Source organism: Rhipicephalus microplus, chromosome X (assembly GCF_043290135.1).
Source record: "Rhipicephalus microplus isolate Deutch F79 chromosome X, USDA_Rmic, whole genome shotgun sequence".
NCBI classification, from domain to species: Eukaryota; Metazoa; Arthropoda; class Arachnida; order Ixodida; family Ixodidae; genus Rhipicephalus; species Rhipicephalus microplus.
Genome location: NC_134710.1, coordinates 310,754,027 through 310,769,959, shown reverse-complemented (window position 1 = coordinate 310,769,959; position 15,933 = coordinate 310,754,027). Strand labels below are relative to the sequence as shown.

The 15,933-nt window shown below is 43.4% G+C and overlaps 2 protein-coding genes across 7 annotated transcripts in view; both read right to left on the bottom strand.

The window, feature by feature from the left end:
• Sirt1 (Sirtuin 1) overlaps positions 1 to 15,933 on the bottom strand; it is a 60,456-nt gene that overhangs the window by 44,397 nt on the left and 126 nt on the right. For 2 of the 5 annotated variants that reach the window (XM_037413726.2, XM_037413727.2), the window contains exon 2: positions 13,540 to 13,674. In XM_037413726.2, the coding sequence (XP_037269623.1) occupies positions 13,540 to 13,642 (103 nt within the window). In that variant the 5' untranslated portion in view covers positions 13,643 to 13,674. Of the gene's footprint in view, positions 1 to 13,539; positions 13,675 to 14,314; positions 14,548 to 15,933 lie in introns of those variants that run through there. The other 3 variants (XM_037413724.2, XM_037413723.2, XM_037413725.2) reach the window with 3 other exon arrangements.
• Positions 14,877 to 15,933, bottom strand: part of LOC119161318 (uncharacterized) — a 47,077-nt gene continuing 46,020 nt past the window's right edge. Inside the window, exon 12 of one of the 2 annotated variants that reach the window (XM_075879496.1) lies at positions 14,877 to 15,895. The gene's annotated coding sequence lies outside the window, so the exon portion shown is untranslated. The remainder of the gene's footprint in view (positions 15,896 to 15,933) is intronic. The other variant, XM_075879498.1, reaches the window with a different exon arrangement.

The following is a 15,933-nucleotide window of genomic DNA, read 5'->3' as shown; positions in this document are numbered from 1 at the left end:
CTTGCTAATGCACATCATGAATGGAGACTACGCAGTTCGGAAAGAACGTAACGAAAATGAAATGACTGTTGTCACAGATTTAACTGCACTCGATAGCGCTGCAATCATAGATAGCACTCATGCAGTTCAAGTTCACTGGCGTCTTTGTTGCCAACAATGCAATTGCGACAAGACTGTGGGTGGGGACCACACTTTTCTAACGACCCATGTCTGTTTCAGTAGTTCGCGAACCCCATTTTTACTCCTTTAAGTAGCACACTTAAAATATCATTCAAAATAACCGGTGTGAGGCCAAATATAAGCAAATTAATGATTTTGTTGTCATTAAAACAATGCCTATGCCTGTAGGGACCACAGAACACGTCTTGAGTTTTTCTGATTTCCTGAATTGATAGGGGTCAATTTAATGAGCTTTCACTGATTTATGGCCTCAGCTCACCAGCCCAAGTTCACAGTCATTAAAGGGGTGGTGCCATCTAATTCATGGCTTGCACATTCTCTGCTGCCACGGCCACCCGATGAAAAACACGGTGTGGCCTGCCACGTCACGATGCAGGCAATGGGCGAGAGTGTAGCTAGTGGTAGGGGAAGCTCCACGCAACGTGCCAACGGGAAGGTGCGCGTGTTTTTCATTGAGCGGCCGTGGTAGTAGGCAGGGTCAGCCGTTGTTTTTCTCGCGTGTATTGCGTGCCCTGAGTGTCGCTCAAAACAGTTCGTGCATGTGCTATATTTCATGCGTCAGGTGAAATGCCACGCAACTGTTGTGTGTTGCTGTGTTCGACAAACGCAGCAGAAGACCCCCAAGTACGCTACCACGAGTTTCTCAGCGACGCCGAATGCAGGGGAGCATGGCTGCGGAACATTTCCCGAGAGGGACCCGGCTGGAAGGGAACAATAAGCCAGCCAAATGACAGGTTTCTGGTGTACGCTTTGCATTTTACGGAGGAAGACTACAAGAAGACCACCAAGTTGAGGGTGCTTTTGCCTACTGCTGTGCCTACCGTGTTCCCCGCTTATCCAAGTTACATGAGCACGAGGAGAACTCCCGCAACTAGGAAGCAGTGGCTGCGCTTTAAAATGAAAGACAATTTGCAGCCGTGTGCCAAGTGCTCGGGCAATGTTTCTTCACAAGACAGGCTTGCTATAAGCCAAAACCACTCGGTAAGTGACACCATACTTGTCAACTCCGAACCAGGGGCTGAAACGTGTATGGAAATTGCATCATTTGCCGATGCGTCATGTCAGACTACTCTCGACATTGATGATCTGACAAAGCTAAAAAAAAACAACGCACCACTTCAAAGCGAAAATCACTCGTATAAATGAGGCACTACAGGCGTTTCAAGAGAAATTGAATGGGGCTGAAAGGCGTTCACAGTTTTACAAAAATAACAAGGACACCAGAAGATAGAAACTATCGGCATTTCCAAGCTAATATGCATATTTATTGACGTGGTAAAGATAGCAGACGTGGCAAGATTTGCAACCTGCTATTATCTGCACTTTTGCCACACCAGTAGCTATGCCAGGAGCTGACTTGCGAAATGAAACACCACGCCATGGAAGTCTGCAAAGTCTTCATCAGAGCTCTTTTTACCAACTAGGCAGGAAATCTAACCATTTCAGTTGAGTGCCTCGTACACCTGGCGCAAAAGCCTCTGGCCAAAAAAGTGCTGCGCTTGTAATTCTAACATAGCGATCCTGTTTTTCACAGACATGCAATAAACCAATTATGACTACCTGGTGCTCACGATGCTTTTTTCTTCTTTGTTTTTATGATGTGAGATACACGATTATGTGGAAAATGCAACGCGCTTGTCAATGAGTGATTATCCTATTGCAGAAAAAAAAAAAAACTTGTAGCACGAGAAAACATATTTGAGGGTGAACAGCGCAATGGCAACAAAAGAGAGAAAAAAAAAGGCGCGAGAAAGCAGAACTCCCTCGAGCAACCACATCAGATAAAATTTACTCTGGCTGTACTTAGCTTGAAGCATCACCGGCGCAGCTTCAGTAGGAATGCCTATGAACATAATTAACACTGCAGCAAGTTTATTGTACCACTTTAAAGGCCATCAAGCGCACAGAAAGTGCACTCTCATGCCGCGATCCGGCGCAATCATTTTGGCGCTCTCGCTTTCTCTACAGGGCGGCACACCAGCGGCCGCCTGGAGCACTAGGCGTGGCACAGCGCATTCGCTCGATGCGGCAGGCAGCACTGTGTGTTTTTCATCGAGCGGCTGTGCTGTTGCAAACATTTCTTATTGCTCCAAGAAGCACATACACACTCTAAAGTTCCTGCATTCTCGTCAAATAAATTTATATCGCCTTATTTATGTAAACAACTTTCAGTTCTAGTTTCAGGGTGCATACTTTGACACTGGCGTCACTGTGTAGGAAGCTTGAAAACATGGGTCCACAAATCTAGGATGCTCAGAGTGCTGCATCGTCTGCTTTTTCACAAATGCAAGCAACCATCTGGATATCTTCAACAATCACTAAAATTCTCTAATATAGAATATTAGCGGGTACAGTATTCTGGTATACGCATGAGATGTTTCCAGAGTATCGAGTTACCAGATGATAGTATTGACATCTTGTGACGATTCATACAACCGCAATTATAGGCTAGCTTCTTTGTTTTTGAAGTGACTGTGGAAAAAGTGACTGTGGAAAAAAAATGTATTAAAGGGAAATACAATCATATTCATGTCACTGCTGAAAATTTACGCCAGGAAAAAAGTAGAAAACATCAGATTTCTGAAACAGCAACTATGTGTGTGTCTGGTACTTCTTTATGCCGCCAGGTGGCCCAACCTTAACTGGTTCTCATATTTACGGCTGCAGAAACCCACTACGCTAAAGCAAGGTGTGTGCGAACAAACTAAACTTTTCTAACGACACGTTTATTTGAAGCACTTTGCGAGCAAGTTTGGCTACTTTGGCATCAAAAAAATGCTAGGCCTGCGGGGAAGGCGCAGCACAGTCACAGCCAAAGCTAGAAGAGCGGCCTTTCAGAGCCTTTTTCTAAACACTCATTGAGTAACTGCAGCAAGCACACTTGCTTGATGCCCACTACGGCATTAATAATAGAAACTTTAGGGTAGTAGGCCGGCATTCCCTAAGCTATTTTTCATCATTCTTCTGAGAAGCGTGGTATCGTTAAACTATTATGAAGAAATTTGTGCCAATTGTTCATGCAGTGGCTGATGCCGATGAGAAATTATGCCTGAAGTGGGTATGTGCCACAGTTAACAGCTGAACAAAAACAAGCTTTGTAATGGGTTGGAGCATTGGACGGCCCACTCGTTACCCTATTCGCATTGTGCGATGACTGGTTGTTCTTTCGCTGTTTTGAAACACTTTGCAAGTCGTACTAACGTGATTGCTTTCCCGACATCGAGCATGCCTAAGGCAAGTTTACCAACTAGTCCCAAGCACTGGCATAGTTCAGTGGTAGAATACTGGGCTGGCACCTAGCGGGAACGGGTTCGAGCCTAACTGTGCCATTGGCGCTAGGTTTTTTTCTAATTTCGTGCGATGTGGTTACGACACCTAACACTAATACTGGGCAAACACTAATCTAACAGTTATCATATTCCTTGACAGCTTAATCACTACCTTATGGAGCACTAAAAGCAGTGACTTAACGAAAGAGAATCTGAGAAAACCACAGCATTACGTGCACTAAAGTGTTTGTGCACAGAGTATATGCATGCTAATGCTTAGCACGGATTTTTGCAATTCTTAAAATTTTATAAGAGCAAGGAGAAGAACACAACTAGAATTAATGCACCTGCAGTGAAAAGCATGGTTTCACTGCATGAGCATAACCATTAAAAGTGCCAAACAAAATGGCCCCAATGATCACACGTCTTTTAAGATAAGAGATATGCCAGACATTGCAACCACTGATAGCTCATTTCTTTAATGCTTAGCCAGCCACTCCAATTTCAGTGACCAGGGCTAATACTACGGAACAAGTCATTCAGGAGGAGTGGAAACTTGGGCATGTTAGTAGGACACAATAATAAATGTGAGAGCAGCACAACAAACAAGGACTAGTGAAGAACACACAGTGCTTTTTTTGCTAGTTCCTGTTTATTGCACTAGTTTATTCATTAACCCAGTTAGCACAATTCCTGTCACTGATAGCCAGGCTAATCAAGCTACAGTATTGCGAGAATAGAACTTAAAACAATGAAAGCATGCAAAAATAAGAATTAAAGCAAATCGTAATGCTATCTTGGCTTATTGTGAAACAAAAGCAAGCAACATAAAAGTAAAGTGCATGAGACTAGCCTTCAAGCATAGCAGTGGACATATGCTTTCCAGCCGAAGCCCCCCAAAAATATGAGACACAAGAAAAGGCTCAAAACTTTTTATTATAAGTCAAGAAGCATGACTGCTGCCTGTGGCCAGTTTTGACACACAGCAGTTAGTTATTACGATATGCAAGTGGCAAATCAGCAGCATCGAACTGCTATCAAAAAAGCACATTTAATGTTATGAAAAGGTACCTAGGTCTTAAAATTACATGCCTCAGATGTGACTACTGACCCACAAATATCAAGCCCCAATCAATAAGTATTATTATTATTTCATGTGTATACACAAATACACAAAGACACAGAAAATAGGGAGAAAGCCGACTGTCGATTGCCACCTAGAGAGGCCCCATCCTTTGAACAGAGTGAATATAGAGGAAATGGAGATATAAGAGAAGCAAATAACACAGACGAAGTCAAAAATAGGTAGCAACGCAGGAAATGTCAATAAATGCAAGACCAAATCAGTTTTTCTTATGGAAATTAGCAAAGCTCAACGGGCCTGGTAACATCTAGCAGCACAATCTTTCAAAAACAAGCGCATACATGTAAGTCTAATGAGTAAAGACTGGATTATAGGCATATGCAAATTTGTTCCTTGTGTTCCTATTGGGTCACTTTGATTTATGAACATGAATTAGAGGTTAAGAAGGGCTCTTATGGTGTTATTATAGTGCCTATAAATGCCTATATTGGGTGTTCGTGCCTAAATGCCTATAAGTGCCTATAAACGTCTATTTTCCTAATGAGCCCACATATGAGCGCTAGTCAAGCCCAAATTTTGTTTTCAAGCATGGTGTGAAGCCGTTATTCGTGTAAAAAAGGCAACATTGATATTTACAAACACTATAAAGTTCAATGAAGACAAAGCTGACATGCTGCGAGCGATTGGAGGAGGAGCATAAGGAGTGAAAAAGATGCCATTTCTGCAGCCCTAAGTGAAAGCACGTCTCAGCATCTGCAGGGGTAGGAGGAGGAAGAATTAAAGATGGGGTAAGAAAATAAAAGTGATGTCTATGGCCAAGGACACGGTGACCACCTTCTACAGGCAGCTGTCCAGCGCCCTGAAGGAACCAAAGAACCACCCTGAAAACTTAGTGTTGCGGTGGGAAAAGAAGAGCAGGTTTTTCTGGGCAGTCGCGGGTAGCTGGAGAACGAATGAAAAACCATGAAGGGCCACTCATGTAATGCTCTTGTTGATTCAGTGGTAGCGAAGTTCGCCAAATCGTTATACTTTATACGGCGAAGCCTGAGACAGGTGCCGGCATGTTTACGATCAACGGTGTATTTAGCATACATTCTCCATATCCTTGAATATGCTTGTTCTGTACGAGATCCCTAGTCATATGCCTTTAAGTGACAAACATGAAAAAATACATAGAACAGGGCTTCAAGGTTTGTCCTAAGCCATTACTCAAAAATGATAGCTGTAACAATCTGAAAAATGAAATAGGATAGGAATTACCATCATTGCATTGAATTAACTGCGGTTAAAGCTCCTATGTCAAGCATTTTCATGGTAAAACTCGCATTTGAAAATGAATGTACCTAGACAGTCCTCTTTGTGCAATGGTAATTAAGATTTTATAATGTCGTATCAAATATAATATTTCTATTAATTCATTTTTTTGTTATTTTCCCGACAGAATGAAATGGCTTATAAAGAGAACACAGCGTGTTGTGCCAATGAAGGCGCGTTTTCTTTGACATTGTAAACCATCTGCAGCAGCGTCTTCGGGTGAAAAGTGTGATATGCACGCAGCTTTTGTTTTGTCTGTAATTTACTTTTTCAGCGTTTCTCTCTAGGTGACATAATAAGTTGTAGTTAGACACTAGATCTTCTTGCGTGCCTAATGAAAAGCATTCTACCACGGTAATTTTTCAAATTGGTTCGCTACGAGCCACCAAAGCATGATGCGAAGTTGAATCCCTTGCCTCTCGTCCCATGTAGCCATCGAGAGCCTCAATCCTTCCCCGATGTCTTCGGTATCAGGGCTGAAAAATCACATGACGCATACACAACGAGAACATACGCAAGCACGGTCACGCGCGCATGACATGCCCCAGCCTATTTGTATACGTACGCCATCAATGTTGTGTCGTTTCAGCTTTCTCTGTTGTGTATTACCCGCTTCTGTGGGATAGATCCGCCAGTGTGTGTACTTTAGGAGAAGCTGGCAAGGATCATGTATTGTGACTGCGATACACCACGTCACTCCACTGAGAATGCATTCAGAGATGACGCACCAAACACAAGCTAAGCGTTGCCAGGATTGGCGAAGGCACAATGCAGGAACGATGAGAAGACGAACGCAAGCGAAATGGGGTAGTAGTAGTGGTAGTAGTAGTATAGACTCCGTGCACAAGACTGGTGTGCCACCGCGCGACCGTCAGAGAAGACAAACGTTGAGAGACCGAGCAGAACGAAACATTCCGCTAACGTTCGCTAGCAGTTAGTTTATCTTAATCATGAACTGCTGCGTAGTCGATTGTACCAACAGGTACACGCCGTGCCCTGCGGGAAGGAAGTTTGAGAGTTTCTCGACTTGTCCCTGCTTTATTAGGCAGCAAAATAAGTGTATCACGGCTGTGGGACGTAAAAAGTGTTTAGTTCTCATTTTCTCTGTCGTTTCGCATTCTGCTGATGCGTGCTTGAATTGGTCTGAGACACTCTGCAGGTGCGATGATCTTGCGTGGTGTTCTTGCTGCCATAGAGCTGGTGAGAAAAGAAATGCGTGCAAGAAATTTTATTTCAGATCAACGCTGATGGGACGTTATATTGGACCTTAATAATTACTACATTGCCATGTACCGTTCGCAGTTTTGAGAAATGCAATGCGAGGTCAATAAGTGCTCTCCCGAGTTTATGGGTGCATCAATTAGGGGCAAACTGAGTTACGTAGCATTTTACCGTAAACACAAGTAGCCACCCAGCAGCGTATGCGCACTCGATAAGATCAAGCTAGTACGTCAGTTGGTTGGTTGGTCCTTATTAAACTGGCGCAAGGCACCATGGGGAATCAGCCATGAAATGGGCGGTGCCTTGTTATATAAATGATTTTGTTTATAAATCTCAAAATCTTTAGCAATAGATCATTTTCTAAATAACTAATTTGCTTAATTCACGAAAAAAGTGTAATATAGTTGAAGAATAAGTTTCCCTTACATAATGTCAACCTTACAATTCAATTCATTTCGTCTCACGTAGCAAATCGCATATGGCATCCCAAATGCTCCTGTGTCAAAACCAAGTGCTGTAACTCAAAAAAAAAAAAAAATAAAAAAATAACCGCCGGAAGTAATGAATTGAATCCCATATTTCAAATTTGGTTCATTCAAAAGCCCTTTTCTTTGACTGCTAAACAATCTGCACGCTAGGAAGAAATGATGCAGGGCGTAGAGTATAGCAGAACATGGTAAGAAACGATGCTTTGCAAATGCTGTAGGGACGGATGTGAATGTCTGTGTTTGTTTCGGAAAGCTACCTAACAACGCAAGAGGTTATAGTGAATGAGAGACACGTGACGGTGGCCGAAGTGACAGTGCCGTCGTCTCTGGACTAAACCTCCTCGCGTTCTCTTTCTCGCCCGCGCCTCAAGCTCTTAGCATGAGCTGCGCGAGCGGTGTGGTAAAGACTATGATCATGATGAGCGACGATGATGCCACGACAATTTCAAGCAAAGCACTTCGCGAGACTCGGTGGCTGAAAATTGCCGAGGCATGACGCCACAACCAACGAGCACGCCAGTTTCCACAGCGAGTGGCCGTGGAGTCATCGATTTTTTTAAACGCTCTTGAGTATTTTGCAAGTACGAGGGTAGGGGGCAAGCACCGATAATAATCTAAGTTCAAAAGAAGAACAGCTTGCTGCGATAGTTATGCAGCAAGCCTCATGGATTACACACACCTGTTTAGCCGTCATTCCTGGCGACGGGCAGCAAAGCGCTCACTAACACAAAAAACGTGGCCAATTTCATGAGAATTATCATTTATTCATGGTGGCATCGCGGAAGATTGCAATATCTTTAAATTTTGCTCGAAGCACGCACTAACCCGCCAGCCACGGACGTTTGTGCTGCCACAGCTATCAAAGCAATTAGGCGCTTCTGTCTGCTACGATTCTCAATGTTGCGCGCCCACCACACCACAAGTGGCGCTGCGCACGCCTTTCAAGGCGCCCCTATAGGTATTGCACAAAGTGTATATCGTAGTAGTAGCAGTGGTAGTGCGGTCTCACGTAAAAAAAAGCACGATATGAATGTGAGGGATGCTGTAGTGGAGGCCGCTGCAAATTTTGACCATCTTTAACGTGCACTGACAACGCGCAGTACACAGGCATCTACTTTTTCACCTCAATTTAGATGTGACCGCCAAGGCCACAATCGAACGCACGGCATTAGGATCAGTAGAGGAGCACCCTATAGCGAATGGCCCACCGAGGCGAACGCAAAACGAGGGCCGATTAGTGAATAGCAACTCAAAGCTACCCCCCCCCCCCCTAAACCAAAAATAATAAGAAGCTGACATTCCGCTTGCATTTTTTATTATTTTTCGCAGCTTTCACTCAATATACTGATTTTTAAAGGGCAGTGCAAAGACACAGGGAAAAGAAAGACATAGAGATAAAGAGCGCTGTCTTTCTTTTCCCTTTGTCTTTGCACTTCCCTTTCCAAATGATATGAAGCAACTAGCCCAAACCAAAGTACTCCTCATTCATGCTACACAACAGAATACATAAATTGTACATGCCAAGTATAGTAACTGTCACATGCAACGCTCTTAATGAGGTACGGCTTAAAATGCAGGATATAATCAGGAAGCGGGACATTTTTCGTCTGTTTTTCTACATATAGCTAGCATTTAACAAAGTTCTGATGAAGAGCTTATGGTATGCAATGTCAGCCCACCAATGTCAACATAAAGGAGCGACATAAAGACAGGACCATTCCTTGCTGTATGTCGCTCCCTAGATCTTGGGGCGCACACCCGCGAGAAAGGCAAGTGGCATTCTTAAAAATTGAGCGTTTTTCCACGACATGAACTTTGCAAATCTTAACAGGAATAATCTGGAGTGCCCAGTGCACCATTACGCTTGTTAGCTCGAAATGCCCCAACCTAGTAAGGGGTCCTTAAAGGAGTTCACCAATAGGGGAGAAATTGGTCGAACGCAATTAGACCTATCATCTCTCTCTTCTGGGGTATCGGTGGCCTGGTTATTTGCTCCTGCACTGGCCTTCCCAGCCACAACGAAACAAAATAGACCCAGGAGAGTTTCAATTGAATGGTGGACACTTGACGCACAGTGCTAGACAATAAAACAAAAGACCACATACTGCAAATTGTACAGGAAATGCATGCGTATGTTCAATCATTAATACCTTCCTGCTATCTTGAACAGTATCATTTTTTTTTTTGCTTCTTCCTGTAGATACATTATTGATATGTGGGGTTTAACGACCTAAAACCACTATACCATTATGAGAGACGCCGTAGTGGAGGGCTTCAGAAATTTCGACCATCTGGGGCTCCTTAACGTGCACCCAAATCTGAGCACACGGGCCTACAACATTTCCGCCTCCATCGGAAATGCAGCCGCCTCAGCCGGGATTCGATCCCGCGACCTGCGGGTCAGCAGCCAAGTACCTTAGCCACTAGACCACCGGGGAGGGTGTGTGCCGTAGATACAAGTCCGCGACGTTGTTGTTTTGGGTTATTTCAATTTTTGCAGAAATATGGCCCCATATCTGCATGTAATCTGCAAATGTCGCTGAAAGACGATAGTCTTGCGCATGGAGAGAGCGAACAATTTATTTGATGTTCTGCGCAAGAAATCCGAGAATGGTATTTTGGAGGCGCTGCGTTAGAGTGCCTCGAACGTGCAGCGGAGGTGAATGAGCGCATCAAGTCACGTCACACGAAGCACACAACTCTGAAACGGGTGTGCGTGCCCGTCTCGGAGGTGATAAGGTGTAGAACGCAAGGCGACGGGTAGGTGCCACCGCGTCTTAGCAAAGTGTTGGAAACACTCACCTTTTCATGCAAGCGTTGCATGGTAAGCGCAGCGTGATAAGCGCTACGGTCCTGAAAATTACTTATGTATGCCTTTTCTTCTGTGCAGGTTGAATGCGGCAATATGCACATGCAGAATACATATGTGTCGTTACGGTGCCCCAGACTTGTGCAATAATTGCTTATCAATTGAGAATTGCCTAAGTATGAACGCTAAACCTTGAGCAACACTGGTGGGCGCTGCGGATGTGGTCGACCTTTTCAAGTACCCGGTGCAGTTAAGAGTGGACAAACAGACAAATGTACAGACAGACAGACCAAAATTTTTTTAGTCGAAGGTCCCCAAGGAAGACTATCGAATTTATTGTGCTATAATTATGATTTTGAAGGCCTAAAACAGTGTTTTACCTGCCCGTCTTTGGCACCTAAAACACACTTTTTTAGTGCCCAAAAATCCGGCCTCTATTAATGAGTATACTCCTTTAAAGCCCACATACCCTACAATGCCAATGATTTTATCAGAATTTGCGCAACTTGTTGGTAGTGTTTCTTTTCATCTTGTCAACACTTCTAAAGAAAACAATCGTTTCCCTGCTTCAAGAGTTTGTGCAGTCTTGCTGTAATTCGCCAGTCCTGGCATCAAACTTATGTAGGCTCTTCACACAACGGCTCCTCCCACTCGCCATCAGTAGAGACAATTTTCAGTGATTTAGCTTCACTTAACAGCTCCTTTGCATAAAAGAAATACTGTAATGTTTCTTTTCTTTTGTTCTCTCTCTCCCAACATAAACGAACGGCTTCAATCGTGTGAATAAAGCAATCAGGTCGAGCATCATCCACCACTTCCTTGGGTCATTGCATTCATAAAAAAAAAGGGGGGCCTACAAATTTTGTACAGCAATAAACGTTTATATACCACAGTAAGGGACCTGAACTTCTCTCCTTGGACTTTAATAAAGGAATGCAAGTTTGGGTATCAGAGAGTACTGTTTCGAATTACAACTAAACGATGAAGCATCTCCGCACAACTAGGATATGATAATGGTCACAACATGAAGCTTTCGACTTGAATCATTGTCATCTTCACTTAAAGAGCATAAGGGCCAAGTAATTTCGATTATTATTACTCGATGGGTAGGAAGAGTGTATTGCCTTTGCAGATACCACATTGATTAAAACTATGCAACAATCTCCCTAAATCGATACTTGGGCTCGCAAGTTGAGTCCCTGTATACAATGTGTCATATGCAGGGGCTCCAACTCATGGAGTAACTCCTGTCACCTAACACAGAATATGCTCACTCAGGAGAAGGAAGGAATGATATATCTAATATCACGTATGTTGCAAAAAAAGGGACAGTATTCGACATACTCGGCAGGCCACAAATAATTCATAATTTGGCAAAATACCCAAGAGCTGCATTTGCAAGCCCAAAAGTGACAATCTGCCCTTCCCCTAGCAGAAAAGCCATGGATTGACTCGATCTCAGAGGCCTTCGCTCGGGCAATACCAGTTGTCCTGGCCCCTATTAAAACAGCAGATGGCAGCATAAAAAAATATTATAAGGTGGATTGTTCTTGGCAAGCTGAGATTGTCAAGGTTTTTGACAGGAGACAATGTTACATTTCAATGTTTCAGGCAATGCTCAAGGTATGCCCACTAAAAAGTTTTTTCAAAGCACAACCAGATCTAGTTACACAAAGCATTTCACTATGGCCAGAAAATTTTAGCCACAATTGTACTTCAACAGTAAAAAACCGTGAATATTTTCATAGACAAATACCAGTTTCTCGGAACCCCCACAGTGCTACCAACGCAGCTGCGCAGTGCCATCACAGCAATCAGCTTTGCTGCGGCACACAACAGGCCAGAGTAACGTTTAATTACACTACAGCTCTTCCACTTCATGGCAACCAACAGACCAACAAACTGCACACCTGCAGCTGCATCTTCATGAGCAGCTGCAAACAAGAATTATTTTCTGACCTCACATTATACAGCTGCTGGTCACAGAGCTTACACTTCTGCATGTTGAGCAAATTACCGAGATAGATGTTCCAGTACTAGCTGCTTCAGCATAGCTTAACTTTTTTATGACGTGAAATACACAGGCCACACAAAGTTTGCTTTCATTCACCGAGGTCAGATGAGAAGACAAATTTTGTGGACAACACTTGGCTAAATTGCAGAGACAATTACATCAAAGGATTCTGAAACACACTTGAAGCGGCCAAGCTAATAACAATGTTACCATTACTGTGCACCCAGCAACAATCTGGGCTTCAATACGAAGTGAACAAAAACCCAAAAAAGCAGGTGATGATTTCAAGTTTAAAGAAAGTAAGAACCTGCACTTAATTTAATGAAATTCATATGATAAAATTAACATGCCGAAGAAAATGCTCGCACATGAAAATTTCAACTAGATGGACTTTTTTAATCATTCACAACAACTGAAAAGGCAGACGTGTTCACATATGCAAACACAGCATGCTTAGGTGGTCGCTTAAAACTTCACGAGTTTTAAGATGCCCCGAAAACCCCAAATACCTTTACCAAGACAACAGGGGCTATGACAAAAAGAAATTTACTTTGCATTGCATAAAAAAGGAATCAAATATAAGCGTTCCACAAATTATATCTAATATTAAATACATTACTGTATCGAAGAATCGTTCCAACAAACACAACAGTAGCGATTTTTATTTTTTGAATTTGTGTAATGACAAAGAATATTCGGACGAAAGCATTGCACATGTGTGCTGGCACGAAATAAACAATATACTGAAACTAGCGGTTTCAGGAGTAAACTATGTATGCATACGTACCGGAAAAACAAACTGGAAAGTCCATTTCAAACGACGTGAATTTGCCTGCTAAATGTATTAAGGAAACGTATATGCGATACGTGCCGGTCTACAAATATGTGAGTCGACAAATCATTATCCGCGGACAGATAATTACAATTATCAATCCGAGCGAAACAACAGTTTTCCGAAGCGCCAAAGAGCACAAGTGCGGCCGGTTGAGCACAGAAAATACACCGCAGCCCGACGACGGAGACGTTGAGGCTAGTGCAAAATTCAAAGTTCTTATCAAACACCAAGGCAAAACATTTACGCGGGCAACAAATGATTACAAGTGGTCCAGCACTCCTTTAGGGCGAGCACGAAGGCGCAATTTGCGCATGCCGCCGCTCACCTGTCACAAGGTTGTCATTATCCGAGCACACTCCATCAGTGTTGGTGAGATCGCTGCCGGTTGAGGAGGTTAGTTCGTGAAAACCGGAATCCCCGTTGCACATGTCTGAATTTGCATCGCTTGACGATGTTACCTCTGCAAGCGCAAGACGTTTAAAAAATTATTAATAAATGCAACAGCGATTGTCTACCCCCGCCCCCCCGTGCGACACTTGCGCGCGCGCTAGCACGATTACGCGCAAGTACCGTTATGCCTCTGGAATCAACCGCAGAAAAAAAATAGAGCGCCACTTTCCGGGCGCCGAGAAACTAAAAACAAAAAAGAAGAAAAATTAAGGCGAGAAAAAAAATTTAATGCGGTAAAGCGAATCGACTTGTAAGTAAAACACCACGGGTCTGACCAATTTACTGTCATCAGCTGATGAAACCACGGCGGCGAACGATGTAAACAAACCAACGTGACAGTACACCAAAAATTGTGGCTTCTATCACGCCAAGAGCGAAAAAAATTGAGGTAAGACGAAAAAATTCGACCCAACTAAGGGTTAATTCACACTACCGAGCTCAAGCGCCCGGCGGCGGCCGCAAGCAGGCAGTCTTAGCACGACCGCGATCGGCCATTCCTCTCCGGCCAGGAGGGCAGCATTCGGTTAGGCCTAGCGCTCCCAGCTCGTCCAATGAGCGTATGCCAAGCGGGCAAGGCACTGGTGCGCTTGAGCGCAGCCCTCGAAGCCTATCGGGACAAGGAAGCGCTGGTTTTGAAGGGTCAATCTTACCGTTTGGTGCGTCCGGCGGAAACCTCTGCCGCTTAAACTCTTTCGGGGGCATTACTACGTCGTTTGGTATACTCAATCCGAGCAAATTGCTGTCGTTTTCCAGCCTAGGACGCTTGTAAGCAGGGGAATCACACAATGCCTCTCGACGGTCCGCCATGCTTGCGAGCGTGGTGACTGCGCACGCACCGATTCTCGACTACGTCGCAATGACGTCAGGGGGCGCATGGCGCCGCCGGGCGCGCCAAGAGCGCGCGCGAGTTCTTTGCGCCTCCCCGCGCTTTTTTTTTTTTTTTGCGGCATTAACTTTGTTTTTATTATTGCTTAGTTTCAATACGGTCGTTCTCTTATACTTGAAAATCAGTCCTATAAAGACAGACTTTCGCACGGCGCACAAAATATTTCTGCCTGCTTACCTTCTCCAATACCGTGAGACGGAAGGCGAACTATTTATTCCCAAATTATCAGATGCTGCCGGATCAGGTGGGAAAAAAAAATCTCAAATAGTTTACTTTCGCAAAATTGTTACTGAGCTGTCGAGGCGAGACGATAACAATACAGGATATTTGAAAGCAACAAAGTAACGCCATGCTTTGACAGGCTTTAATAGCAAAACATACAGAACTGAGTGATGTAGACTAATATCATCACTACAAGGCAACGGGTTTGCTTGGGGAACTCTGGTTGTCAGTGATTATTTTAAATGTAGCACACTTATTGAGGTATCAACAATAAATCCCATAAAAACACGTGATTAAATGTAATGTGCTGTAATGGCCAACTCAACTCTACCTCCCAGCCTATTAATCAACTCAGTGAAAAACAGTAATCATATTTGTCACAAATGCCAATGGGGGAGACATTTCTCTCTTTCTGGCACTTTGTATCATTTCTCTCTCTCTGGCACTTTGTATCGAAGTGAGTAAGATTACAAATGAAACAACATTAGCATCGTCAACAAAAGCAACACTGTAAGATAATGTCAAGGTACTTCATAAAAAAAAGAAGACTATGCATTTTCAGTGATTTTAATTCCATCACCTGCAATTGCATTTCATTGGGTCCAAACAGAAGCAGTGATCATTGAAATAAGTACTCACACAGGAATAAACTAAATGAATTGCAGTAATAAAAAAAATTACATGCAGTACAGTTACAAGTAAGATGAGACCATCAGAACCATAATTTATTTAGATTTCATGCAAAAGCCATGTATTAACGAGCCGTACACCACCAACAGCAAAAAAAGGAGCAAGACAAGAGTGTAGTGTACACAATCTAAATAGAATCATTCATTATTGCAAGTACAATTAACCATGCTGCTACTCTTAGAAGAATTACAAAATCTTCACACTTCCATAGAGAGCAAAGCTTCAAACATGACTAGCAAGAAGAGGAAAATAGAAAGAAAAGAACGGCAGGGAGGTTAACCAGTCTATAGGCAGCCGGTTTGCCACCCTGCGTATGGGAGGAGATTCCAAAGACACTAAGGAGAAGGAAAGAACAGCCAGGACCACGAAGGCTTTGCAGCACTAACATGCTCCTTCCTGCAATTTCAGCAGAATGAACATGCACAATGACACTCTGAAAAAAAAAAAAAAAAAAACTGTGTACAATCAGCT